The 27539-nt window shown below is 37.4% G+C and overlaps 1 protein-coding gene across 1 annotated transcript in view; it reads left to right on the top strand.

The window, feature by feature from the left end:
• lrpprc (leucine-rich pentatricopeptide repeat containing) overlaps positions 1 to 27539 on the top strand; it is a 131170-nt gene that overhangs the window by 72742 nt on the left and 30889 nt on the right. The window contains exons 21-27 of the mRNA XM_060831374.1: positions 1088 to 1218; positions 1492 to 1577; positions 2679 to 2886; positions 15006 to 15130; positions 16746 to 16852; positions 24576 to 24644; positions 25934 to 26024. Coding sequence (XP_060687357.1) covers positions 1088 to 1218; positions 1492 to 1577; positions 2679 to 2886; positions 15006 to 15130; positions 16746 to 16852; positions 24576 to 24644; positions 25934 to 26024 — 817 coding nt within the window. The remainder of the gene's footprint in view (positions 1 to 1087; positions 1219 to 1491; positions 1578 to 2678; positions 2887 to 15005; positions 15131 to 16745; positions 16853 to 24575; positions 24645 to 25933; positions 26025 to 27539) is intronic.

Raw genomic sequence — 27539 nt, 5'->3', positions numbered from 1 at the left:
GACTACTTTGGATATAATTACTCACGAGTTGAGTCACTTATAGTCAGAGTGAGCATTATTCATGTGCAAACTTTATCAGTGGGTGTTGGCATGTTATTCAAAAAGGGGAATGGTGAGATAATGTTATTTGGAGTAACATTACAGCTAAATCTAATTTCGTGCTTACACTGCAAAAGTTTTCTGCAGAAATCACAAAATGGCAGTCAGGAAAACTGTCTACTGAATAGATTTCACCCATCTTCTAAATCTTTGGATTCTGAGGTTACTTTTGCTTCTGCTGGTCTGGTTGAAAGAACTAGTTCAGCAGAGTGCTGACCTGATTGCTTTAGGCAATTACTTCGTTAATGTTTTTGAGTATGTGTCACTCAGGTGATGCTTGGTTCTTTGCATGCTTTTAATGTATTTTCCCGTAGCTTTTTCTTAGTGTTCTCATTTTCTGAGTTATCCCCATCTTGCAGGTACACCACTGCTACTGATTTCTTGGACTTGTCAATGACTATTTAATTTTATTTATTTTAAATTTTTTTCCCACACCTTTGTTCCTGTAAAAGATGCTAATCTTCATCATTAACTCCCACTAAAAGCATTACTAAGGTTATTATAACCATCTGCATTTGATTATGATGTTCCCATAATATAAACAGTGAACAGCTGTCAGAAATTGTAACCTATCAAGAATTTAGTAAATATTATATGTATTGCATGCTAATGTTTTGTGTGTTTGAACTAAACCAGGCGAAAGTCATTTTGTTGGGAGATGTAATGTTCTGTTCATTGCATCAAAAATCGTTATTTAATTTTGTTATCAGTATATTGAGATATACAAACCAATTTGCTTTTTACTCCATTGCTTAAATGTTTTGTTTTCTAGGTCCTTAATTTCCAGTGAAAAATTATCTTTTTCATTTGTTTTAGCAGCCATCATTCTTAATGATGGTATGCAAATCCACCGATATACCAATTAAGCATACTGAATAGTCATGAAAAGTGCAACAACAGCTTTTGAAGTTCTGGTGAGAGGAAATCTCAGTTATCTTATACAGTTCAGTCTGCCTTCAGCAGAACAGTTTTCTCATTCTCCTTTTAGAATATGCAAAAAGCTCTTGAAGTGAAAACTCAATATGAATCGGACATGGCTATCGGTGGCTACGCTGCACTAATAAATCTTTGCTGTCGACACGATAATGCAGAAGAGGCAGTGAACCTTAAACAAGAAGTGTAAGTACACTAGTGCAGAAATATGTCAGTTTAATTTATGCTGATATATGGACCTTCCTGAATTAAACAGGTAGTAATCTTCAAACCCCCTTCATAAAATATTTATCGGTGCCTGGACCATGGCTAAATCAAAAGTGAGAGTTGCTACACATTGATTTTATATAGCATGAAGTTGAGCATTGCACCACTGCAGCATTTGAAGAACAAAATAACGCTCTGTTCAATTGTGACAAAAATAACCTTTCTTTCCTCCTCCTTATTCTAAAATTTAAGGGACCGTAAAGATTCCTCGGCTGTCCTTGACATAAATAAGTACTTGGCACTTGTGAGGGTCTTAGCCAAGCATGGTAGACTAGAAGGTAAGCTGATTGCTCCTATAAAATAATTAGTTTTTCAAGAAAAATGGCAATTAAGCATCTACACCTCCGTAAGGAAAATTTGATTTTATTTTGCTGGTATATATCCTGTGTTCAAAGATTATATTAAAGCATTGTGCATGCTAATTTTCATATGAATTCAAGTAAAAGTGCTGGACAGTGCAACCCATTACAGTAGTTATAATGGCTTGGCAAGCTTGTCATTTATATTTTGCACAGCTCAGTGCATTTGCTTTTTGTTTGAAGCTCTTTTTGTTAGCATAGCCATTCAAAGTTTGAGGAACATGACTAGTGGCATAGATTGCCTCCTGTGCCTCTACTGATGGTTTTTATTTTTGTTTTAGTATGGCAGTGTACAATAACATGAAGACGAAGTTGTACAACATTTTTACAACAGTTTTAATGCGCTATTGGGAAATAAATATTTAGTTTAATTTCAGAATTGTATTTGAAACTTAAAATATTTTGAAATAATTCAGTCGTTTGTATTAGCAGCTAAAAGCCAAGCTGTTGAAATAAGAGAAGGGACTTGATCTATTCCGTAAGGAAAACTAATTTGTTCAGATTATCAAACCTTTTTTTTATGGTAGACTGTTAGAAAGCTTTCCTTCGCTAAGACTGGATAATTAGTATCGGCTCTGCAAACAGGCTGTATCGGTATCAAGCCATTAGTCTAGATGTAAATACAGTGTAAACACATCTTAATTATCTGGCCTCGTGACAAACCATCTGCTAGAGAAACAATGGTGTGATTTAGCAGATGTTATCATTGAAGGATAAAAGCATCCATTTACTGAGATTGTGCAGCTATAGGGCAGGCTGTGCAGGGTTATACAGTGCAGAGTGGGCACACAGATACTGCCTATAATTTGTAGTCACAGTTGCAGAGAAATGATAAAATCATGCCATTGTGGTGTATAATTGTAGTCTCGCATAGATATACAAGTAGTAATTAACTTGAAATCTGCATTATACTCCAGAATTTGCATTCTTGCTCAGTTAAAATGCCATTTTTTAAAAAAAAGGCAGTTTGTTTTTCTTTTGAATAAATTTTGTCTGGGAACTTTGTGTTTTGCATTGTAGATGCTATTTTAATCCTAAAGGAAATGAAAGAGAAAGAGGTTGCTCTAAGAGATACAGCCACCACTTCGTTCTTCCATATTCTGAATGCTGTTGCCTTGAAAGGAGAAGCAGATGCAGTGAAACAGCTACTTGAATCCATTGTCAATTTGGGTTTGGCTAAGCCAACTGCGAACCTCTGTTCACCAATGATCGGAGTCCATCTTGATCAGTAAGTGGAAAAATCAAGATTTCCCAATAGCAACAAACTAGATATTCTGCTGAACCAAGGGCACTCCTCTCATATAGTTTGTGCTTATTTTACAAAATACTCTAATTTTTGTGAGAAGCTTTATTGTCTGAATGATTAGTAATGCAGTATAACTTCATGATAACATAGGAGCAGAAGTAGGCCATTCAACTCCAGTCTAGATTCCCTGTATTTGGTTATACATTGGCAAACCTCACTTCAATTCCCTTCTGTAGTGTACTTAAAAACAGTTAATTGCTTGGTTTTAGAACTTGCATTCAACTCTTCCTTAATTTTTAAAACTGAGTTGCATCATCAGTTGTAAACACATGCATGCCAGTGACTCCCAACTCTTCCCTTTATTGATGTTGACCATTTGTACTGCAAATAATCACATCCTGGATCAGCTGTAATGTTTTCGAGCTAAATAATTGACAGGTCAAAGTCATAATTTTCATTCTAGCCATCAACTATATCTTCACTGTTAACAACATCTTGGTTTGAAGCAGACTGATCACAACCACAGTATCTGATTTAGCACTGAGCTGAGGACGGGGTTACTTTTTTTGTTGTCTCCCATCAGACAGCTACCTAATGCTGATGGTAGCCGATCTCAAACCTGCTGTCTCTCTTGTGGCTTATGGCTCTTGACCTCACTGCCTCGTAATTGAAACATGTGGAGGGTAATTTTGATCCTTGTCTATGAAACCTCTCCAACGCATGCATATTCTTCAGTCCTGTGACTCTAGTTGCTTGTGCATCTGCACCATTGCCTCCTGTGACTTCAATTGTTCTGGTCTCACTTCTAAAATTTCATAAACTTGAAGCACCCTGTCTTGGTACGTTCTTTTTCAGACCTTATATTCAAAATGTTTTGATCAAACCTTAATTTGCCTGAATCATTTTTGTATGGTTTCAGTATAATACTGTGTCTTTGAAATGCTTTGAGGTTTTTTCCTAAGTTTTTGCACACATACAAGCCCCACACCACCCTATACGATAAATACCTTCTCTCTTCACTCTACACCATACACATTCAAACTCCATATGTTTGTGAAAAGTTGACGGGTTCTGTCTATTCATGACTGTATGGAAAGTGCTATTAAATGTGGGAGTGATCCAGGGGCAGCCTGGTGATCTGTGAACTCTAGTTTGCTCCAGTATTTTATTTTTGGTCTATTTCTGTACAACATTTATAATTCTCTCGTGTAGAAAATTTAATCTAAATTTGCTGATGTCAATTATTCATTTAACGAATCATTGGAAAGATTCTTGAAAAGATCTTTTAAATGTGTATTTAATTATTCTTGAGCTAAAAGGGCAGGTCAGACACTTTACACGCAGCAATTGTGCAAATAACTGATAACATTATGGTTTGCAGTGTCTGGTTCTATTTTTATGTTCTAAGCAAGAATAATTATTTACTTTAATGTAATCTTATGTTGTAACTTAAGAGTATTTATTTGAAGTGAAATTTGATCCAATTATTTGATCTTCAAAACTTCACTTAACATTTAGAAATGAATATTTTGGATTTTCATTCAGTTTCTCTTTGAATATTAATTTAAGGGTGACATCTTATGACAACATGAAAGGAAACCAACTTGTACATTTCCAAGTCTAACAGTGCAGAACAGTCAAATTTACATATACAATTGACATGACATGATCGTTGAACCACTCTGCATTAATGATAGTATCCACTAACGTTAATTCGACTTCTTTGCATACTGCCAGGTTCAGAAACTCCTTCAAGATGGTTCCTCTTGTGTTGTCATCAACACTCCTTTTTTCCTAAATTGCACAAATGTGCATTAGTGACCACATTCTTGAAATATTTTTGAGGACTATTGCTGATCAGCATAAGTGAACTGAGCTCGATTTCTATTGCCATGTCACAAGATGTTAAACTTAGTCTTAATTGCTATTTATTCCTATTGGACGTGAGTTTCAGTAATGACAGCAGAAAGGAATGGCCTACAGACTGATAATCAGTATCAAATATCTTGGAAAGACAAATTTTACGTGCACTAGCACATTCTAGATGAACCTCTTGCAGGAATAAAACCACCATTCCATGTAATGAACTCAACAAGTACTCTGAATGTATTCTGTTTTGTATGCTTTACAATTTGTCTTTGTCTTAAGATGCTACCATAGTTTGATGTACAATTGATGTTGTTGCATTTTATTCAACTGGCTGTTCTTAGCGGGGAGCTTGCGTGCACTGTGCTGTGAGGCTATCAACTACTCGTGATATCATAATTAACCCAGTCCTTTAATTCTATCAGGAAAGTTAAATTAAATCAGCAGAAACCTTGATTAATCTTTTGATCTGAGAATGCTCAGACTTCTCATCCAACTAACTCATTTTGAACTGCAGTCAAACTACATACTGTCCCAGTTTGTATTCTACAACAAGCACACTAGCTGACATTTCATTAGGAGATTAAGGTTGTATTTTATAATGAATAAAGCATCCATTGAGAGAATCCTAGTTTGATGGGGCAAAGAACTGAACATATAAATATGGTACTAGGTCAAAAACAGGTGTTTTGCTAAATTAGGGGTTTTGAGATACATTAGGGAAATGGTCAGGATTACTGCTCACTTCTCTGTTCTAGGAGTGCTTAGTGTATACAAAGTGCAGAGGTGTTCTATTCTTCAGCTCAGGCATTCCTGTCCTTAATTAGCTTTTCAGATTGTCAAACTTGTCAGTTCAGCACTTCAAGGAGCATGATTGAAGTGTCAATTCAGAATGTAAACAATTGAGCTTGCTCTGCTCTGAGGTATACTGAGTAAAATTATTGTGCCATTCAAGGTATTGTTTTGAGAATGGGGCTTTATATTTAAGTAGTTGCTAACGAAATATTTTGATGGGGGAGGGGTGTGGAAAGAGTAAATGCAAAGATAAAAAATTAAAAGGGACACCAACTTCTCACAAATGAATATAACTATCACTATTAGTTACAGCTGATTAAGAACGAAGTGTTATTGTAAATATCTTGATGTTTAGTGAGGCTGACAGATATAAAATGCAATAATAACTGCAGACTTGGTCGTCTTTATCCACCTTGCATATTTTGACCAGAGACAGCTATTTTTCAGACCAAAGAATTTCAAACTGAAAACATTCGATCTTTAAGCTTAAATTTTGTGATGTTTATCCTAAGAGTCACAGTACAGAATTTTAAAAAGTTGGTTACCTGAAGCATGTTTCCTCTCACCCTATTTTATACTGTATTCTAAGGATAGTAAAGACTTCTGTGTAGCTTGCCTTATTTTTCAGACTCCCTTTTTTTCCATTATGATTTTAGCATCACCAACGATGAAGGACAAAAGTAGTTCATTTGCTTTGCGGAGACAGGACACTGATAAGATGATTTTTCGTCAAGGATCATTGGGTTGTAATTAAGTTGCATTCATGGCTATTGCATTTTGAAGGATGATTGGTAAATGACAGGCTTCATGTGCTTAGCATGGACAGCGTTAGCAATTTTTTCTGTCCCTGTCAGAAAATCCTGTTGAGGCTGATAATGTAAATGCAGCATATTATTCCGAACAAAAGAGCAGGGAAATGAGCTATCTTGTCTAGTCATTCAGTTGTTTAACAGTGACTTCCAGTTAGACTTAATTGGTTGGAAAGCACTTGACATGTGAAGTTACAGCTATTTCGAAAGCGTGTTTGAGTAAATTTTAAAGTAAGTGACAGCTAAATTGTACCTAGGGAAATTATAAAGCCTTCAACACAGTTAATTTTTTGAGGATTAGTTGTAATTGCAACACCAGTCTCCTTGAAGATTCCTCATTATGTCTAATGAACAGAGAAACATTTAGCTCAGTAAAGAGCCAGTCCTTTTAAATGTATGATTGTGCAAAGCTGATTGTACCGTGTAGAATTGATTTCCCTGTACACTAACATCTGGTTTAGATTTGCCGATTGGGATTTGTTACACAAGTGTCTTTTTTTGCTTCCAATCTTTTTCTTTCCACCCTGCCTCCCAACCCATTTTTATTTTGCTCCTTTCTCTGAGGTTTTCAGCTTCAAAAGACAAGCTTTTCAATCAGTAAGCCTGTCATGAATTGCCACTTAACTGAAGCTTTTAACATAACGTTACCACACTACATGGCAATTAAAATCAACAGTCCACAATGTTTTCTTATATAAAAGTGAACTGTCTCTTGCTTTTCCATTGTAAACTTCTTCACCACCAAGCAAATGGAGACTAAGCTGTTGAATAGCAGCTGTAAGCTTTTCACGGCAGTGCTCTATTGTTTGTCTAGTCTGTTGCTTTTATTTAGTTGCACATCTATTCACAGATAAAAAATTAACCTATAATTTTGTCTTCATACAGAGTGACAAAAATTTGAATGTCTCAGTAGGGTTCCACTCACTGTACTGTAAACATGGCTTGGGAAGGGTATAAGGTACATATCTATCATGTGAAGCCCCGTTTATACAGAAGAATAGCACTGTGTTTAGATTGTAATGATCCAATTTAGTTATTTCATTTTTGGAATTGAGACTTTTTTTATTTTGCAATGTTTAATAGGTTGCCTGAACAAATGCTTAATGACAGTGTAGCCTGTTTTTTTTAAAATGTTACTGAGGCAGTAGTTTTATTTTTTTAATTATCACTGCATTTCTCCTCCAGCCAAGAGGGTAAGACAATTCTGAACATAGGGGAAGGAAGACTTTGGCTCATTATTAATATTGAAAGGATTTTCTTTTGCAAATTTTTATCGTTATGTCGCTTACAGTGAAATAACAAATTAACCCCAGGTATGTAATCACAAAAAACGATATGTACAGGCTACCAAATGCAAACACCTAATGGCACACTACATTGATAATTCCTGCATTCATCCTGCATCCTTGATTTGAGGCAGGAATTAAAAGCATTACCTCTGTGTAGCATTCTCTTCACAAGTCAAGTACATACTAGTGTAATTTTGCCCACCAGGAAAAGTAAAATTAATAAAACTGCCAATTTGGAATTTAATTCTGTGAATGCATGCTTCGACATTTGCATTTTTGTCATTTGAGTTGTCAGGTTGCAAAAAAAAAGGATTGCTAATAAAACTAGAGAGAGATTAAAAAGTAAGTGGTAGTTAGGTCCTGAATGCTTCCTGAAGCTTTGATGTTTTATGATAGTGTATATTACTCATGTTACATACTTTTCAGATATGTATTTTGCAAAAAGTCTAAGTGTCATTCAATCGAGATGCTGCAGCATTGTAAATAAGGGTGCAATGACTTCAGTATTTGCAGAAATGAAAACATTAAATTGCCATTTTTAAAATTGTGGTTGTTGTTTGCCGAAACTGTGTTACTGGAAAAGTGCAGCAGGTCAGGCAGCATCCAAGGAACAGGAGATTCGACGTTTCGGGCATAAGCCCTTCAGTCAACCATTTGTTTTGGGTCTGAAGACACGTCTTGGTCAGACCAGCAAACAACAGCTGGTTTCTTAACCTAAAAAATATTAGTGAGCCAGATGATTTTTACCATGATCCCAAACCAAAAGGAACTCTGGGTTACTTGTCTGGTGACTATGGCTTGGACAGAATTTAGTTTGGGATTTTGCCACTTGGAGCTCTTCTCTGTTGTTGCTTCTTACACCTGCCCTGTATTTCCCCAGGAGACCCCAAACCCCTTTCTCCGAGGCCAAGGTTGTTGGAATGTGACCACTGCCTCCATCTCTGCTGAGTGCTAAAGATACGTACTCTGATTTGCTAATGATGACTGTTAGTAAGTGGGGCTTCAGTATGAATCCTAATACACAGAGAAAGCCTTCCAGCCGCTAGGAAGATACCAGTTGGCCAGATCCTGATAGGGTGCAAATCTCTCTCTCTTCTGTCAGATTTAGTGCAAAATGGGTAGGTGCCTTCCCCCTTTGTAAGAAGAACATTTCCTGAACTGTGTAAATGCTGCTTTATATTGTTGGTAGACAAACAGAAAGCTGGAAAACACAGCAAGCTAGGCAGCATCAAGAGGTGTAGAAGTCCGTGTTTTGGGTATAACCCTTCTTCAGGACTAGATGTGAGGGTAGTTTAACATTTAAGATTAATATGAAACAGATATCAGTAAATGGGCAAATCCTGGTTGAATACCCCAAAAAACTACACTTTAAATTGCCAGTGCCATCAAGCCAGATCCCACCCATATGTTGGTGATGCTGTTGGTCATGAAGTCACATTAAAACTTTGTTTCCCTTCAAAGAGATTCCTATTCTTCACTTTCAAAGACCTATACTTGGAACTCCCTCACAGCCTGTCCGACTCAAGTTGCCTCAATGATTGCTTATATTTTGGTAGTTTAATCTCTCTTCCGAAGACTCTCTTTCCAAACATTTAATTAAAACCATCATTTCAACTTTTATCAAACAGCTATTTTTATCAAGCTACTGTTAAAATTCTTTAAGCTTCAGTCTTTTTCAATTGCATCAAGATAATGCTGCATTTTGGTTTTCTTTGGCCTCCATTCTCAACTGCAGTAAAAGTACGAATATCTCCCAGTGCTGCTGCTTAGTTCTAACTTTGCCCCACAGCATGAGCCACCACATTCTGGGATGACTTCTGAACTGTAACTGCCTTGTGTCTACCAGCAGAAACATTTGGAGGCTGGAGCCACTATTTGTGTTTCAGCACTCTCCCAACTCTGACCTACACCTGATCTCTCCCAGCACACAACCCCAGAAATATAGAAACCAGCAAAACTTCAAAATCAAAATTCATCTCCATGATGATGTAGCATGCTCCAAGATGCCCTCAGCATAACTTTAGGGTTCGCTGGATGTTTTAAAACTAATTCAGCTCTGACTTTCTCTGCATTACCATTCCTGCAAACTTTCCAGATAGCAAACCTTTAGCTTAGTAAGTCGAACTGCTGCTTTTGAAACACTGTCTCTTTCTTGTTGAGTTTGTTAAATAAACATGGTAGACCTTCCAATCCTCCATTTGCTTTTCGCGTTCTCAGCAATAAAACTCAGTATTTTAATTCCCATATTAATTATTAATTTTTTAAGTAACATGATCCCAACTTTTGAACTACACTTGACTTCCAGGTGCTTCAGCAGCACTTATTCCATTTTTAACTGCTGTTTTAGTTATAGGACTTAAAGTTTATATTCTTAAGCACCTGAACCATAAAGTAGATATTCACAGCAATGTTGACACACAGTCTCCTGAACTGATATCATGGATACACCATTGTTTTCTCCAATTCTGCATTAGAAAGACTGAAACCTTGTTTTTAACTTTTGCATAAACTCAGAGGTTGTTTCCCTGATTTCTAAGTTCATGGTCTATCTTGCTGCTATTTCTTATGTTCTAAACATTGTGTTTTTGTGCTCAGGAGACAATAAATTGTCAACCAAACATTGAGGGTAACCAGGGGACTGATGAGAGTAAGGAAGATAAAGTTATTAATTTCAGTAAAGCAGAAATAATAGGAAAAGTCCAAAGGAGTAGTAGCCAATAAATTACCAGAACATGTTGCCCTATATCCTTGAACTCTTTCTAAAACAAAATAAGGGGCTGCAGAGTTAATGGGTGTACTGGTCATATTTTCCAAATACTCCAGATTGTAGAATGGTTCCAGCAAATTGTAAATTAACAAATGCAACACCATTATTTAATGGAAGGAGGAAAGGGAAAGCAGGGGACTACAAGCTGAGTAGCCATCACTACTTAACTAACAGGGCAGCACAGTGGCTCAGTGGTTAGCACTGCTGCCTCACAGCACCAGGGACTCTGGTTTGATTCCAGCCTCTGGCGACTGTCTGTGTAGAATTTGCGCATTCTCCCAGTGTCTGTTTGGGTTTCCTCTGGGTGCTCCGGTTTCCTTTCCACATTCCAAAAGATGTGCAGGTCAGGTAAATTGGCCATGTTAAATTGCCCATAGTGTTAGGTAGTAGTCAGGGGTAAATGTAGAGAAATGTGTCTGAGTGGTTAATGTTCAGAGGGTTGGTGTGGACTTGTTGGGCCAAAGTTCCTGTTTCCACAGTATGGGGAATCTAAAAATGTAGGGAATAATCTTAAAAAAAAATCTAATCTAATAGTGATGATAAAGGAACCAGTAGATGTAGTGTTCTTGGATATGTAAAAGGCATTTGTTAAGGTATCAAAAAAGATTAATATGCATTTAAGAGCTCACTGAGTTCTTAACTTGCTTAGTGAATGAGTAAATAAGCAGGAAATAGTGACTAGAAAAATGGGGCATTTTGAAGTTGAAGTTTTGCTTAATGTATCCAACTTTGCTGCTGATACAAAGCTAGATGGCAGTGCAAGCTATGAGGATATAAAGGCAGCAACGAAATACAGGTAGGTCAGGTTGAGTCAACAGCAAGATAGCAGATGGGAAATCATGGTATTATTCAATTTTATACTACAAACAAAAAGCAGAATATATTTTAAAGCATCAGAAACTTAGAGACTGTGGTTCACTTTATACATATAGCTTAGGTCCATGCTGGGTCCAGGAGGCAATTAGGAAGGCAAATGGAATGTTGCTTTTATCACAACGGAACTGCGAGCCAAGTTCAAATAAACCTTGTCCCAGGCTTCCATAACTTTGTCAGATCTCTCAGAGAATACTTTGTGCAGTTTGATTGCTGCATCTAAGGAAGTACGTAATTTGACTTGGACTCAATACAATAATGGTAATACCAATTGGTTGGTGGCTTGACAAAGTTGTCCTATGGTGAGTTGCTGAATGCATTTGTTCTGTGCTGTCTGGAGTTCAGAAGAATGAGAGGTGATCCAACTGAAGCATACAAGATTCTGAAGGGCTTGACAGAGTTGTTACTGAGTCATTGCTTTGCCTGGCTGGGAATCTAAAACATGGGAACGTAAACTGCTTGTTCTCAAATTATTCTCTGGCCTCACTTCAACTATTTTTTGCTCCTCCTTTTGGAGTATGTTACAGGATCCTGTTTTGCGTGTTTTGTACATAGTGCCTCAAGTTTGATGGCATAGCTATCAGAACCCTTGATGAAGCTCCCTTCTAAAGTCCATCACTCTTCAACTCCTCTCACTGAAACTTTATAATACCCAATGTTTATGCCTCCCCTCTGCTCTTTAATAGTATATTGATATTAATATGTGAAGTACTGAGTGCCTTCTAGTACGTAAACTTCTATCTTAATGAAGGTTGTCATTATTATTTTGGTGCTTCGTTTAGAATCAGGTGTTATATACCAGGTAGACAATTACTAAATCTGAACAGGAACACAATGAAGGGAGGTTCTGGACTTGATCCAAGATCTGCCCTTTCAGGTCACCTGACTAGCTGTCTCAAAGGGACACATACGTGACACGCCTCACCTTTATTTTAAAACACTCATCAATAAATGTACATAAAAATTATAAGTGTTATACCATCATTGTAGCTAACATACATTGTCAGGAATATATACAAAAAGACGTGGAAAAAGTAAGTGACCCTTCTATAGTTTACATGAACATGATCAGTCTCTCAGGAGGTTGATGATTGCTAGAAAACAGTCTCCTTGTTTCAAGAACTTTTTCCAGTGTAGTCTCCCGGGTTTCCAGAAACTCTGTTGTTCTGCAAGTACATTCCTCCCTGCTGTGGTTTGTTTGTGATACTGCTGTTGTCACCTCCCTGGGCATGACTGACCCTGACTTGGTCAACACCACTAGTCCCATCTGCACAGGCTTGGTATTCTGAGGACTTACTCCATTTATGAGGTGTGACCACCAACTGGTCTTCATGTCTCCTCTAGACCAATTCATCCCTAGTCTGCACTGCATATGACAATGGTCCTGTTTGAGCCACCATCACTGTTGGGCTCCATTTTTTCCCAGATATATAATTCTGGGTCAGCACTGTCTCTCCTCTTTGGAGTAGCCTTGACCTTGACGTACCTTGTTATTCCCACATTAAACACAGAAAACTCCCACCTTCTGTAGAGGTAGGGGTATAATTTGGAGTGGTCTCCAGGACTGGTCCACACTCGAGATGAAGGCTCAAAACTGGGACACCAGCACCTAGTCATCCTGGGAAAAGTACATAATATATTGCCTGGTAGTGGCAGCCTTGACAGGGCATTGGAATAGATATATGCTTCTCTGCCTGACAGTTTTGATCTCATGTGAGTAGGCTGACAGAACCAGTGCCCATCTCTGTATGTGTACTGCCGCCATTGATGGTGTTTCCTGTGTGTTGGCCAAAGATTGAGGGTTGGAGGATTATGTGTGGTCGGTAGCATGAAGTGCCTGGCCAAAAGGAAATGGGTGAACTTTTGACGTTGAGCACGATGCTCAATCCTCCTTTTTCAACTTGAGTATATTTCTCCTCTGTCTTGATTCGTAGAATACCACTCAAAAAAGATTTATGCACTGGAGTGGTATGGGGAAAGAAACTGAAAAATGGATCTGTTGCAGGTCTGCTTACAGATTGGGGTCACGAAGAGTCTCAACTGCCGCTAATAGTGAAGTGTGGGACTTTTCTGCGACAAGCACTTTCCTTTAACTATTATGTCAGTGCTGGCTGTGTTTCTGAAAGCCATGGATCAAATAGTAAGTGGATTGCCAGGATTCCAGTGTCATTTGGATGACATTTTGATTGCTGGATCCTTTAGAGAGGAACATTTGAAAAATTTAGAAGGAACCCTAAAGTGATTGCAGGAGCACAGCCTACAAGTGAAAAGAGAGGTAAGAGTTTTTTTTAAATGCTCCATAGAATATTTGGACCATGCAATGATGGCAAGGAACTACATGAGGCATCCAAGAAGATGTAGGTTATCACGAAGGTCCCCGGAGCAGAGAATAATGTAGGGTATCTGTGTTTTACTATGTGAAGTGGCATTTCTGCACACTGGTCCCTTAACTGTCCTTTCATCAGTACATAGCCCTTCAGTGGTGCCACTTGTTCAGTGCATGTCCAGAGTGTAATTTTGGCAGGCTTCAACAGTAGTGTCCTCAACATCTCTGTATAAACTGATTTGGAAATCATCAATATCACTGCCTGTATCCAATTCCATTTTTACTGTTTTCCTCTCTAATTTGGGAAGGACCCAGAAATGATCCCATACCGACAGTGTTTAGTTGAAATCCTGTTGACTCTGGGCCTTCTGCTTCCTCTACAGACCCAGCTGATGCGCTGTCTACTACTTGGTTGGCAGCGTGCACCTTATGCCTTGTCCTCAGAATTGTTTCTTTCTGACCTTTCTTAATTTTTGGGAGTGAATAGTTATTGTCTAATTTTATTGCTTTTGTCAAATTTATGATCATGGGAAGAATACTTCGCAGTTGGATGATTCATTGAAGGTGGGAGCCTCTTCAATGTTGATAATGTCATTGTTCTTTTTGCATTTTTTGTCACCCAATCACAGAATTGATGCCACTATCCCTCTTTCCTTTCTAGCTTAGAAAATGTTAATCGTCAGCTTTATTCAAAAACAGCTTTTCTGAGCATTCCATTGCAAGGTATAAGTGGAATTAAAAATAAGCTCTTTGCCTCATGAAACTGTAATAAGCTGTACTGTTTCTGAACAGGATTTATTGTGTGCCAAGCGTTTTCTCGTGTAATTTGCTAGTATTCAATCCTCCACTGTCCCTTCAGTTTTAATGGAAGTGGTCAGATTGGTTTCTGTTCTGCAGGAAGCATTATTTATTCTGTATTGTCTGATACCAAAACAGGGATATCACCATGAGAAAACTTGGACTTGTTGCTGTCACTAAGAAAGAAGTGTAATGCTTCTGAGTTGAGTCGTTTAATAGCGACACATTTGACATTCTGATTACTGTAACTGTTCTTTATAAGGTATTACTTAGTGTGTGAATTTCTTAAGCAAAACGTTGTCTCATAAGGCCAAATATGATTTAGAATATAGAGGATTCCCAATTTACAAATTTCTGACTTATGAATGCTATCCAATATGGAGTGTTATTAATTTTAAACATCCAGTGTATGAACATTTCCTTGTACTTAGGAGAATGCCATTTTATATTTTCCCTCCTTGTGTTCCAACTTGTGTATAAATCGACACATGAATGGACTTGGATTCACAACCCAGAGACTGCCTGTGTTGCTTTTAATGCTCAAATATATTAATGAGGCTTTTTGTTTTCTATTTCAGGGGGAATCTACCTGCTGCCCTAAATGCAATAATTGATTGTCAAAAGAAATATGGCCAGATGCCGAGGCTTCATGATGTTTTGTGCAAGTTGGTCGATCAGGGGGACACTGATCTCTTACAGAAAGGTGGCTGATAGTGGAGATACTGTGAAAACCAACCGATTTTTTTTTTGTGTTATTACCAGATTCCCTTCCCTCTCACTCCAACTGAATTTGAATTCACAACATCCTAATTATTGTGTGCCCTTTAAAAGCAAACCTTTAGAATATTTCCTGCAATAAATTACGGCTTTTTATGGATTAATTTTCATTTGAGTTTGCTGTGTTAGTTCTGAAATTGACTTCACTGGTGATTATTAATTGATTCATGAATACCATAAAGCTTCATATGCTGCATTTTCAGCTGCTTGATTGGTAGATATAAAATTCATTTACAGACAGTTGCATAAAAATTGGTGTCAAAAATAATTCTGAATGTTAAGTGCTTTTACCCCTTAAACTCCTTTTCAAAGTTTTCTATTTTTGTTTTAAATTTGATTATTTGAATGTTGGCACTCACCTTCAAAGAGAATACTGAGTTTTTTGCTGCTATGTAAGTGATGCACTAGATCAGATTGTTTTGCATTGAATGTTATTTCTTCAAATTTGCTTTCTGCTCTATTTCAGTTTGTTTTACCTATGTGTTGCTTCTTCAGTTGGTATTAGAATAGCACCTCAAACTTCTGTAGCAGCAGTATGTTTTACCCTAAATTGGTATGAGGCATAAATTAGTGTCTCTTTTCTTGGTCTATTTTGTGGATAGTTTTTACCTTTTGTAGTGAAGTCTCCCATAGGAACTAAGAAAATTGTTATGAAAGAAATACTGATTAATTGAAATTGATTAATTAAGTGAAGTGGCCAATAGCGTAACAAAGAAAATATTTATGTGTAAGTCTTAGCATATCTTGTGTGAACTTCCAAGTATTTACATTCAAAATTACTCAGTCATGCAGTGATTGTTATGTTGCAAAAAGTACACATTTTGGGTGAAAACCTTCAATTTGCATCATTTACTAGTTATGGGGATATTCAAGAGAAATTGTAATATATTAAAACCAGTGGGTTTATTTGTAGTTATTGGCTGAGCACATTGAGCTTGTTTTGGAAAGGAGGAGAACCTGAGCTGATAGTATACTAATAGTTTGCATAATAATAGAAGTTGAGAATTAATCTGGACAAATTGTTCCAAAGTTTAAAAGCCAGGGATTAAATGAGATGTGCAAAACCCAGTTGGTAGAGTTATTAATTTTTTGGGGGCAGCTAAGAGGTTTTTGGTGTCTTTCTATTTCTGTGCTGCTTATGTTTTATTGACATGGAATATGTAACCAAGGAAAACTACTAAGCTAATTTGTCCAAATGGATTCGGTAATAATTAAATGTGATACTGCAGAGAGAGCAAAGACAGATCAAAACTGAAGAGGCTTGTTAGGACGAAACACATTTTCATTTCCTGTAACTTACTTCTTGAAAGAACCTTCCCACTTTCCTCAAAGTAAAATCTGCATTGTGACTGGACAAAAGATGTGTTAAATTAACTTTTTGCCACTGAGAAGCCAAAGTGATGGGTGGAACCTTATGGAATGTACAGTGCATAGAATTTCTTTTTGCTAACATTTCTTGGGATGAAAAGAAATTAAGATTTAACTTCAGTTTTGATGATTGTTGAATTACATCGCTTTAAAATTTTCTCTTGTGCTTGCAGCTATGGATTTTGTAAACCAGGAGCGAGGTGAAATGACAATGCTGTATGACCTTTTTTTCGCTTTTCTTCAGAGTGGGAAATACAAAGAGGCCAGAAAAATTATCGAGGTGAGACTTCATCCTATTATGCTGTTCACATAGCCATTTTAGTTTGAACAATGAGCATCAATTAATATTCTGAACCTAAGATGAGTATTAGTCTAATTCTGACTGATGCAATTTAGTCTACAAATTGAATAATGTTAACCTTATTAATGTGATAAGTATAGAATTTCTTCTTTTGATGTCTGCATAATGCTGCAATAAGAATTATAGCTATTGTTTTTGTTAGATGTTATTCAAATTAAAATGTTGTTCTAGCTTGGCTTGATTAAATTGTTCCATTTGTGCCAAATATTATGGTTGCATATTAAAATTGTGATTGTAGAACAATTAAATTAAACTGCAAGTCCTGAGTGTATAAAGTTCTTAATCCCCTTTACTGATCAATTCTTTTGTTGTGCTTAAAAGCAGCAGAATTTAATTTGCAGCAGACAGAGGGTGAATCTGGTCAGATTTACTATAGGACATGTCTGAGAGCAAATAATCAGCCAGTCTGCTGCAGCATCATATTAAATTCAACTTTTCCTTCCTGTAATTCCTTAAGCAGCTTATGCTCAGCCAAAGGTGACTGATCACGCAACTACATTTTGCATACTGTATCTGGTCTTGATTAAAATCTTTCCTAGTAATATAAAGGGATAAGTTGGAGTAAAACTATCTGTTTGTCCAGCGTTTACATTTTTTTTGGAGTACTGACATCAGGAGATATGTTGATCTAATAAGACCTTGGTACTCTTGTTGGAGCCATTTTTTAAAAAGTGAATTTTAATTTTTATCTTAATACATATAATTTTTTTCTATTTTCAAAGAATGTATTCTGATCTTGCCATAAGACTTGTTATGAAGAGTGAGAATAGCAGTGATGTATTTAGTTCCTCGAGCTTGTTTCACCATTCCATTAGGTGGTGTGAACTGAAACCATTCCAGTTACTCAATGTTGTTATATACTCCTTTTAAATCTTTACCTGACTAAAATCTATTGATCTCAATTTTGAAAATTTGAGTTCACCCAGCATCTGAAAGAGAGTTCTTCTTGAAACAAATAAAGTTTAATTTTCACTCCGAAATGGAGCAGCTCTAACTTAAGGTTGTGTTCCACTATGCGTCAAAAAATTAGATCTTTGTGTCATTACAGTTGAGTCCCTTGTTTTGAAATACCTCAGTTTGGTCCACTTTAATCCAATGATTATAGGCTTTGGCCTGCCAAATTTGAACTTTAGCTGCAGTGAATATATTAAGCCATCTAATATGGAAATAAACTCTTGTGTGAATGGTGATAGGAGAAACTTGATACGATGACCTGAGAGCATATTACAATAAGAAGTACTTTTCCATATTGTCACTTGTTTGTTTAGGGATGGCATTAAAGGATCCTTTTGACTACTCATCTCTTCTGATGTGATACATGTTGTTTGCAGCTTCCAAATACAGCACTTGTTTTTTTTTCTTTAAAAGTCTGTGTAAATAGACAAGATATATTCTACTGAATGATTGCAGTTGGCAAGATGACCAGCCATAAAACAACAGGATCAGAGTCATGACTGCAAGTCAAGTTTGTGCTTTTGCTGACCTTTTACCTTTATTGTTGTGAATGATATGCCAGCGTTTTAGAATTTTTTTCTCAGGAATTTTCTGCATGGATTTATACTTGAAAGATTGGAGCATTTAATGTTAGTCTTTAAACTAAACTGAGAGTCATACTTGGAAGCTACCTCCTTGTTCTTAAAGGTTACAGGTTGAGCAAACACATGCGCACAGGGGATCAGAGAGGTCAGTCAGCTATATGACTGGAATGACTCAAAGTAAAGCCAGCAACATAGATCCAATTCTCATACAACTGTGATAGTTCAAGGAACCACCTCTTCACATTACACTATTCTTACAGAGTGATTACCCTGAAGTTATATACAACTCCCTGAAGTTATATACAACTACTCCTGTTTCATTAATGGATGGAGGTTCTTTGTGGACAATGTCTCTGTACCATACCATTGATTTGTTAAACAAAGAAGCTGGGAGTTAAAGTGAGCAGGAGAAAATGAGCTATTAAAAAATAGAAGTTGCTGGAAGTGTACGTCGGGCAATTAGAATGCGAAGAGGAAAGATTGTGTTATGATATATCAGCAATGTATTCACCAGAAATTGAGGTTAATTGACAACATGAAGAATGTGTGGGCGATTCTACTCGTTCTACTTAACATGGTGCAGGCTCAACCATGGCTAACTACAACATGGCCTCGTCTCCACTTTCCCGCCTGCTGCCCATAACCCTTCAGCCTGTAACAAATCACGAATCTGTCAACCTTCAGCTTCTGTTGCAATCCAAGGTAGTGAATTCCACAGATTCACAATCCTTTGAGCAAAGTGCTTTCTCCCTATTTCTGTTTTAAATCTGCTATGCCGTCTCATTCTAGATTGCCCTATGAGAGGAAACACCCATTCTTCTTCTACTTTGTCAAACATCTTTAGTATTTTGTGTACCTCAATTAAATCTCTTCTCAATTAGACAAAACCCCTTCTTTGTGGAAGTAGTGAACCTCCTGTGTAATACCTCCAGTGCCATTACATCCATTCTCAAGTAAGATGAACAAAACTCTGCAATTATAGAGTCATAAAGATATACAGCACAGAAGCAGACCCTTCATTTCAACCCCTCCACGCAGACCAGATATCCCAACCCAACCCAGACCCACCTGCCAGCATCCGGCCCATATCCCTCTGAATCCTTCCTATTCATATATCCATCCAAATTCCTTTTAAATGTTGTAATTATACTAGCCTCCATCACTTCATGGCAGCTCATTCCATACCCGTATCATCCTCTGCATGAAAATGTTGCCCCTTAGGTCTCTTTTATATCTTTCCCCTCTCACTCTGAACTTATACCCTGTAGTTCTGGACTCTCCCACCCCAGGGAAAAGACGTTGTCTATTTATCCTATCCATGCTCCTTGTAATTTTGTAAACCTCTGTAAGATCACCCCTCAGCCTCTGACGCTCCAGGGAAAACAGCCCCAGCCTGTTCAGCCTCTCCCTATAGCTCAAATCCTCCAACCCTGGCAACATCCTTGTAAATCTTTTCTGAACCCTTTCAAGTTTCACAACATCTTTCCGATAGGAAGGAGACTAGAATTGCATACAGTATTCCAACGGTGACCTAACCAATGTCCTGTACAGCCGCAACTTGACCTCCCAACTCTTGTACTCAGTACTCAGATTAATAAAGGATAGCATACCAAATGCCGCCTTCACTATCCTATCTACCTATGACTCCACTGTCAAGGAGCTATGAACCTGCACTTCAAGGTCTCTTTGTTCAGCAACACTCCCCAGGACCTTACCATTTAGTGTATAAGTTGTGCGAGGAGTTGTTTTCCCAAAATGCAGCACCTCACATTTATCTAAATTAAACTTTTTTTGAAGAAAGGTAAAACAGCAAATCTGGCAATTGCAAATGACTCCGAATCACATCAGTTGGGGAAGCATTTAGAACTATATATCTGGGATTGAGAGGGAGGATAGATGAAAGCAGCACAGGTGATGTTGAACATGTGTACTTTCAAAAGGTATTTGATACGGTATCACATTTTTTCTTTATATTCGCAACAGCCATATTTTTCCCATCCTAAATCCTCTTTAAGTGGTCTGATCAGCTATTTTGAAGGGCAGTCAAAAGCCAAAATAACATGTGGTGGAGGCTGGTACAATTGCAATATTTAAAAGGCATTTGGATGGGTATATGAATAGGAAGGGTGTGGAGGGATAGGAGCTGGGTGCTGGCAGGTAGGACTAGATTGGGTTGGGCCATCTGGTTGGCATGGACGGATTGGACCGAAGGGTCTGTTTCCGTGCTGTACATCTCTATGACTCTAAACTCCATCTGCCACTTCTCTGCCCATTGGCCCATCTGATCAAGATCCTGTTGTATTCTGAGATAACCTTGTTCGCTGACCATTACGCCTCCAATTTTGGTGTAACCTGCAAACTTACTAACGATACCTCTTACATTCACATCCAAATCATTTATATAAATGAGAAAAAGTAGTGGACCCATCACTAATCCTTGCGGCACTCCACTGGTCTCAGGCCTCAGGTCTGAGAAACAACTCTCCACCACCACCCTCTGTCTTCTACTTTTGAGCCAGCTCTGTATCCAAATGGCAAGTTCTCCCTGTATTCTGTGAGATCTAACCTTGCTGACCAATTTCCCACAAAGAACCTTGTCGAACGCCTTACTGAGGTCCATGTAGATCACGTCTACCATTCTGCCCTCATCAATTGTCTTTGTTACTACTTCAAAAAATTCAAATCAAGTTTGTGAGATATGATTTCCCACGCACAAAGCCATATTGACTATCCCTAATCAGTCCCATAATCGTGAATAACAAGCATATGGGATGGACACAGTACTATTTTAAAGGCTATTAGAAATATTTTGAAATTAACAGTTTTCCATTTTTGAAAAAAAAGTTTGTAAAATAATTTTAAAATCATTTAGGCAAAAAAAACCTTCTATTCTTATGTTGCTCATAAAAATGTATAGATTTAGCATCTAATTGAGCAGCTATGTATCCTGGGTCAGGATTTGTGAAAACAGCCCATGTGGATTTACTCAAATGCAGATTCAATCAATTTTGGAGTGATAAAAAAGCATTTGAGATACGATATAAACAATTTAAGGCATGATATATGACGGCAACCCAATATGCGAACTATAGAATAGCTCTACAGTTTAAAATCTCACGACCTAAAGAACAGATGGCAGTTAGTAGAAGTGCCGGAGATCAAGCAGTTAGCCACAATATGTGGGGTTTCTTAGCACAGTCAAAACTATTTTTTGTCTGTGCAACCAAGACTATACTTCACTGCTGGTCAGAATAGCGATGTCGTCATCAAGAGCTGAAAGGCCAATAGAATCCCCTAAAAAGGTGTCTTGGAAGTTGTCCTTAACAAAGACTGTCTTAAAAGTGAATGTTCTTAACTCTGTCCCACAACATGCCATACCTGCTGCCTCAGCAAACCTCAACCCTGCAACAAGTTTTAAAAAAAAGTACTGTTCAACAGCTAAAGATCAGCAAAGCATCAGGGGTAAACAGAATCCCTGCCACAGCACTGAAATATGATTGAGAAACAAATTAGTTTGATTACATGACAAATTTCTTTATCCAGAAAGAGAAAAATAGGCCAGCGATCTGTTAGTAATCATGACCATTTAAGAAAATGGCAGGTCTGCAGTAACTGTGAAGAAATTTCCCTGCTGTAAACCATTGCAAAAGTTATCCCAAGAATCCTCCTCAATTGTCTTTTCCCTGTTAGTGAAGATTTTCTTCCAGAGTTGCAATGTGGGCACATTATCTTCACCTCATAGCAACTACAAGAGAAATGCAAGGAAAGCACCTGTCCTTGCACATGGCTGTCTTTGATTCACAAAGCTCCCTATCAACAGAGATATTATGGAGCATCCTCCTTCGTAATCACATGCTCTCAAAAACTTGTCAGTATCCCCACCTGCTTCATGATCTCAAAACTTCTTAAGAAAGGGATTCACCACAGACCTGACTCTCATTTGGTCTTGCAACCAAAGCACTTCCGTCATCTTGATACTCTTCTTGAGATTTTTCATATCTTATTGCTGCAATGCTTCAGCTCCTTCTGTTCAAGTTCCCTGCATGAATGGAATTAATAAACTGAGTAAATAGGAACCTCCAGTGAATTTGGAGGCTGAGATCCAAGCTATCATTACTGAGATATGAGAGCATGGGTCTCGCACTAAACATTTGTAAGACAAAAGGTGCTCGACCACCCCCAGTCACACTGCACTAGCCCTGGTTATCAAAATTTGTGGTGTAGCCTCGGACAATATGCTTCACGTTTACCACACTTTGGACACCTACTGTCAACAAAGACTGACATTGACAACAAGGCTGTTTTCAGTTTGGAATGTCTTCAGATGGAAATGATATGCCATTTGCTTAAAAATGTAGACGTGATGGAGCATGTTTATTTGGGATGGAATAGTTCTCCAACAAAAATCAATCAGTCTTAGGCTGGGACTAAAACCCTAATCTGACTACAGTTAGCTTGGTTCCACCATTTGTTATACATAAAGAGCTTGCGCAAGTTTGTTTTTTGAAAGAGTGCATCAGCTGATTTACAGTAAAATTGCTTTTGATATGTTATAGGCAGCAGTTTAGAAGCATGCATCATTTCCTTTTGGCTTTACATTCAAAGCCATGTAAGTTATTAATTTAATCTGCAATACAAGAATGAAAATGAGGATTTGCAGTATAGCCGTGCAATCATCTTACACTTCTGTAAAGAGTTGCACTTGATTTTGGAAGCTAAGAGATCACATACCGAGGACCTGGGAAAATATTCCATTTTGGTGTTAGTTTAGACAACATGACAGTTATTTTTCTCAGTGGAGCTTATTCATGTTTAGTTTTGAATTCCTACTCAATTTTGGAAGAGAATGAGTAGATGAAGTGGGTATAATGGCAAAATTATATCAAATGCCCAAATTAGTAGGAGGATATGTTGTTCCAATCACGTAAAAAAAAGCTGAGAGATGTTCGACTTTTGCCACAGGAAGTTTAATTTAAGTGGAATGAATATTTTCTATCATTGCCATTATTCTGGAGTTTATAAAGTTCCTGGGCTAGTAAAATACTTGAGCAATAAGCTGTAAATATAGAACATCGATGAGGTTAGGAGATTTAGTTAAGCTGACCTAGATGTTCTTTTGAGGATTGAGTCTTAGTGTAAGTGAAAACTGTTCTCAATATCAAATGAAACTGAAGGATATCTGCATTTATTGCTTAGCTGTCTTTGAAATGACAGGCACATCAATCATGTCTAAACACAGGAGATTTAATACTTGTATGTTGTGGATTTGTGTATTGTTGACATCCATGTCATTTGGGTAAGTGAAGATATTGAAAGTTGTAATCAAATGTATTATTTGTTCAGTACCCACAGTCAGACTCTTTTGTTTAATTTTCAGGATTCAGTGATGTTTAATTTGTAATTTCATGCTATAGTTTTCATGCAAATTTACTTTGTATGGTAAAGTTAGCATGAAAACACATTTGCTCCATCTACCTCATTGTAGAAAGCATAAAATTGTTGAGAACTTGGACTGTATTACCAAACTGATTTGATTTTTAGAAAATCGAAATAATTTGTTTCATCTATTTATTTAACTCCTTAAAAAATGTAAAGAATTTGGAAGCTCAGGTGATCACTCTGGTTATAATTGTCATGTAAAATAGATTTGAGAAAGCTATTTCATGAACATTGTTAGACATTAATTACACAATAGAGTTTCCTTTAAATCTCATGGAGTAATTTCATGAAAAATTGATGTTAAATTCTTCCTATAAAAACTTGAATTAACGTAGTTGTATTAAGAGTCTTGAATATAAATACTATATATCACAAATGTTTTGCAGAACAGGCATAACAGCATCTAATTATTAACGCTGTTTTATGTCACAAAAACCTAGCTGCAATTAATGTAGTCATTTTTTCAAATGATTAATTTAACGAAGTGCTGCTTTATAATAATTACTGATGTCAAAAATTTCCTTCGGTATTTCCACAAATAAAAACGTGATCATGTTATACATGTGCCATAACAAAGTCATCCAACAAAATGGATGAATTTTTGCCCAAGTGTGTTTTATTATCCTATCCCTTTCTCTTTTTTGAATATTATGTCTTTCTGTCAGACTCCTGGCTTGCGAGCCCGTCCAGGAAGGCTTCAATGGTTTGCAGATAAATGCACAGCCACAAATCAGGTAGGTTGGTTCTGTGATTTCAAGATTATTAAGTTCATGGTTTATTGTACAAGATGATGGCTTATCGTGCTGGAGTTGCTACAGTTAAGTGGATAGGGGATTGCTCAGTTAACTAGAAACAGAGTTGGGATAAATGGTTCATTTTCAGGTTTACAGACTGTGACTTGTGGAAAGCTGGGGACCAGTGCTGGGCCCTCAATTTGTGATATATGTTCTTGATTTGGATGAAAGCACACACTATACTGTAACCAAATTTGTCAGTAATACAAAGATAAGCAGAAAAAGGAGTTGAGAAGGCTAGAAAGAGTTTGCAAAGAAGTATGGATGGGTTAAGTGACAGATGGAGTATGTTGTGGCAAAATATGATGATCACTTTTCCAGTAAGAATAGGAATGCAAAATATAATTTAAATGGAGAGAGATTGTGGAGGTTGAGGTACAGAAAAATGAGTATCCTTGGCCGTGTAACAAAATATTAATTTAGAGTAAAATCAAGTAATGAAGAAGGCAAATTGAATTTACCTTTATTGCAAGGGAGATGAAGTAAAAACGGGAAGCCTTGCTGCTAAACCAAAAGGCATTGGTAAGACTGCACCTTGAGTATTCTGTTAAGTATTGGTCCCCTTAACTGCATGGGAAGCAATTCAGAGAGGGTTCACTAATCTGATTTCTGGGATGGAGAGTGTAGTGTTCTGAGGAAAGGTTATAATCAGGCATATCCTCATTGGAGCTTAAAATAAGAGTCGACCTTGTAATATGTAAAATTTTAAAGGGGATTGAAAGGATAAATGGAGAAGTTTGTGTTTTTTTTTGTTAAACAGGAATCGAGAACTAAGGAATGCAGCTTGAAAATAAGCTGCCTGCAATTTAAGATTGAGATGAGGAATAATTTCTTCCAAGGGCCATGATCGTTTGGGAATCCCTTTCATAGAGTAGTTGAGGCTGGATCCTTGAGTTGGAGATGAGGTTTATAGGGGACAGGCAGGAAAGTGCGATTGAGGCCAACATTGGATGAGCAATGATCTTTTTAAATGGTAAATCAGGCTTGTTGGAAGAACGGCCCTTCTGCTGTTCAATGTCACCTTGTAGAAAAACAAGTAGGGAGAAGGGGAAAGCTTATCTGTAGTAAGTTTCCAATCCAAGTGAGTCATCTCAATAATTAAAACAAAACTTGCAATTCCTTTTTATAAGACCCAATTATCATTAGACCGTGTGGAAGTCTTTCAGTATTAACAAAATTTGTTTACTTTAGACCTTTGAATTCTGAAATATTTTCTAAATTCGCTTCAGGTTGAAGCACTTGAGAACATGGTGGAAATGACCCAGAAGCTATTTGAATGTGACCGGGATCAAATGTACTATTATCTTTTGAGGCTTTTCAGTGAGTAACGTTTTAATTTGTTATTAATCTTAAAGACCAGTGAAGATTTTTATGTATATGTGCATGAAGTACAGTATTTCTTTAAGTCTTCTAGCACTACACAATTGTGTTCTGAAATGATGCTAATTTTTGAGGATATGTAATACTGACACTACAGCGTTAAAGCTCTCCAGCATTAGAATGAGCAAAAATGTGTAATTATAATGCTTTTTTTTGACAACTGACAGTTGGTTCATCCCAGTATAAATCCCTTGGGTGAAATGGGCAGGGCAGAAGAAGTTAATTGGCACACGATTGCTACTGATCTTTTAGTAACCTGGTAGTCAGTAATGTATTTAATTCTAAAGTCAATGTTTAAATTTTTGATAAAGCATTTCCTTTTCACATCGTCGACTGTGAATTAGAATTGATTTTTTAAAAAGATTGTTGTCATTGTGCTGCTTCTTCCAATTGATCAGTTTATTCCAAGGATATGTATGTCTCTTACAACCAGTGGGCATTGCAATTATTGTTATATAGCTAGAATTTGCATGCTGTATTATCTGTTGGGTGATTGGTGAGAATGAATCCCTTAAAAACAGTTTCTGAAGCTGATTTGTACTTTTCTATCCAAAGTGCATTATGGTTGTAGTTTGTGTTAGTCTGAGAGATTCTGCTATTTCCTTTGTATGTAATTTGTTTCCTTCTGTGTAACAGTGCTAGTGATTGTGAATTTAAGTTGAACAAATCTGTTGTATCAATTCTTCGTTTCGATGCCCAGTTTACATGGGGTCAGTGGGTCAATTTGACCCCTCAAATCCTCAAAAAGCCCGATAAGATTAACTCACCTGGGCAATCATTTGGAGGAAAACTGCCCATCCTGAATAGTATATGAAGAGCAGCTTCTGCAATCACAAGCTAGTTCTGTTCGATTCCAACAGTTAGATAGTAAGGGTTGAAAGTGAGAGTTGCTGGGGATGATCTTTTGGGAGCTAGGGTTCAGATGCGAAGTCTTGAGTCTCAGCTTAGAGCCAATGTCCATGTATTAGAGACTAGGAACCAGATTGCAAGAAAAATGCAAAGGAAATGGTTGCTGGGAGCACAAATAATATTGTGAAGGGTGATGGGAAGGAAGTAGCTGTGTGGGAAGTTGGAGAATAAGAAGGCCGAGAGGGAAGCTGAGAAGGAGGTGGGGGTGGTAGGAAAAGGCTGCAACAGAGTTGGTGAAAGAGTGAAAATGATGTACTTTAAGGGATTTGGAGGCAAGTGGAGACTTGCAGGGGGTGAAGGACAAGTTGGAGCTTGCAAAAGAACGAGGAGTTAGAAAGAAGGATATGGGGCTGCAAGGGGATTGGAGTGTGGGTGAAAGTGTGAAGCTGCAAGGAAGTGGAGCTAATGAGAAACTAAAGGTAGTAAAGCAAACGGAAGGCTGCAGGGGCATACAGGGGTTGGGAATCTATATGGGAAAACAAAAATGTTAAATAATAGTTTCCTATAGCATTGCATTTGGGGAAAGTTAGAGCAGGGTTAGCATGG

The sequence above is a fragment of the Hemiscyllium ocellatum genome, chromosome 10, assembly GCF_020745735.1.
Source record: "Hemiscyllium ocellatum isolate sHemOce1 chromosome 10, sHemOce1.pat.X.cur, whole genome shotgun sequence".
Taxonomy (NCBI): Eukaryota; Metazoa; Chordata; class Chondrichthyes; order Orectolobiformes; family Hemiscylliidae; genus Hemiscyllium; species Hemiscyllium ocellatum.
The sequence above is the reverse complement of the archived record's forward strand: the minus strand, read 5'-3'. Positions and strand labels throughout refer to the sequence as shown.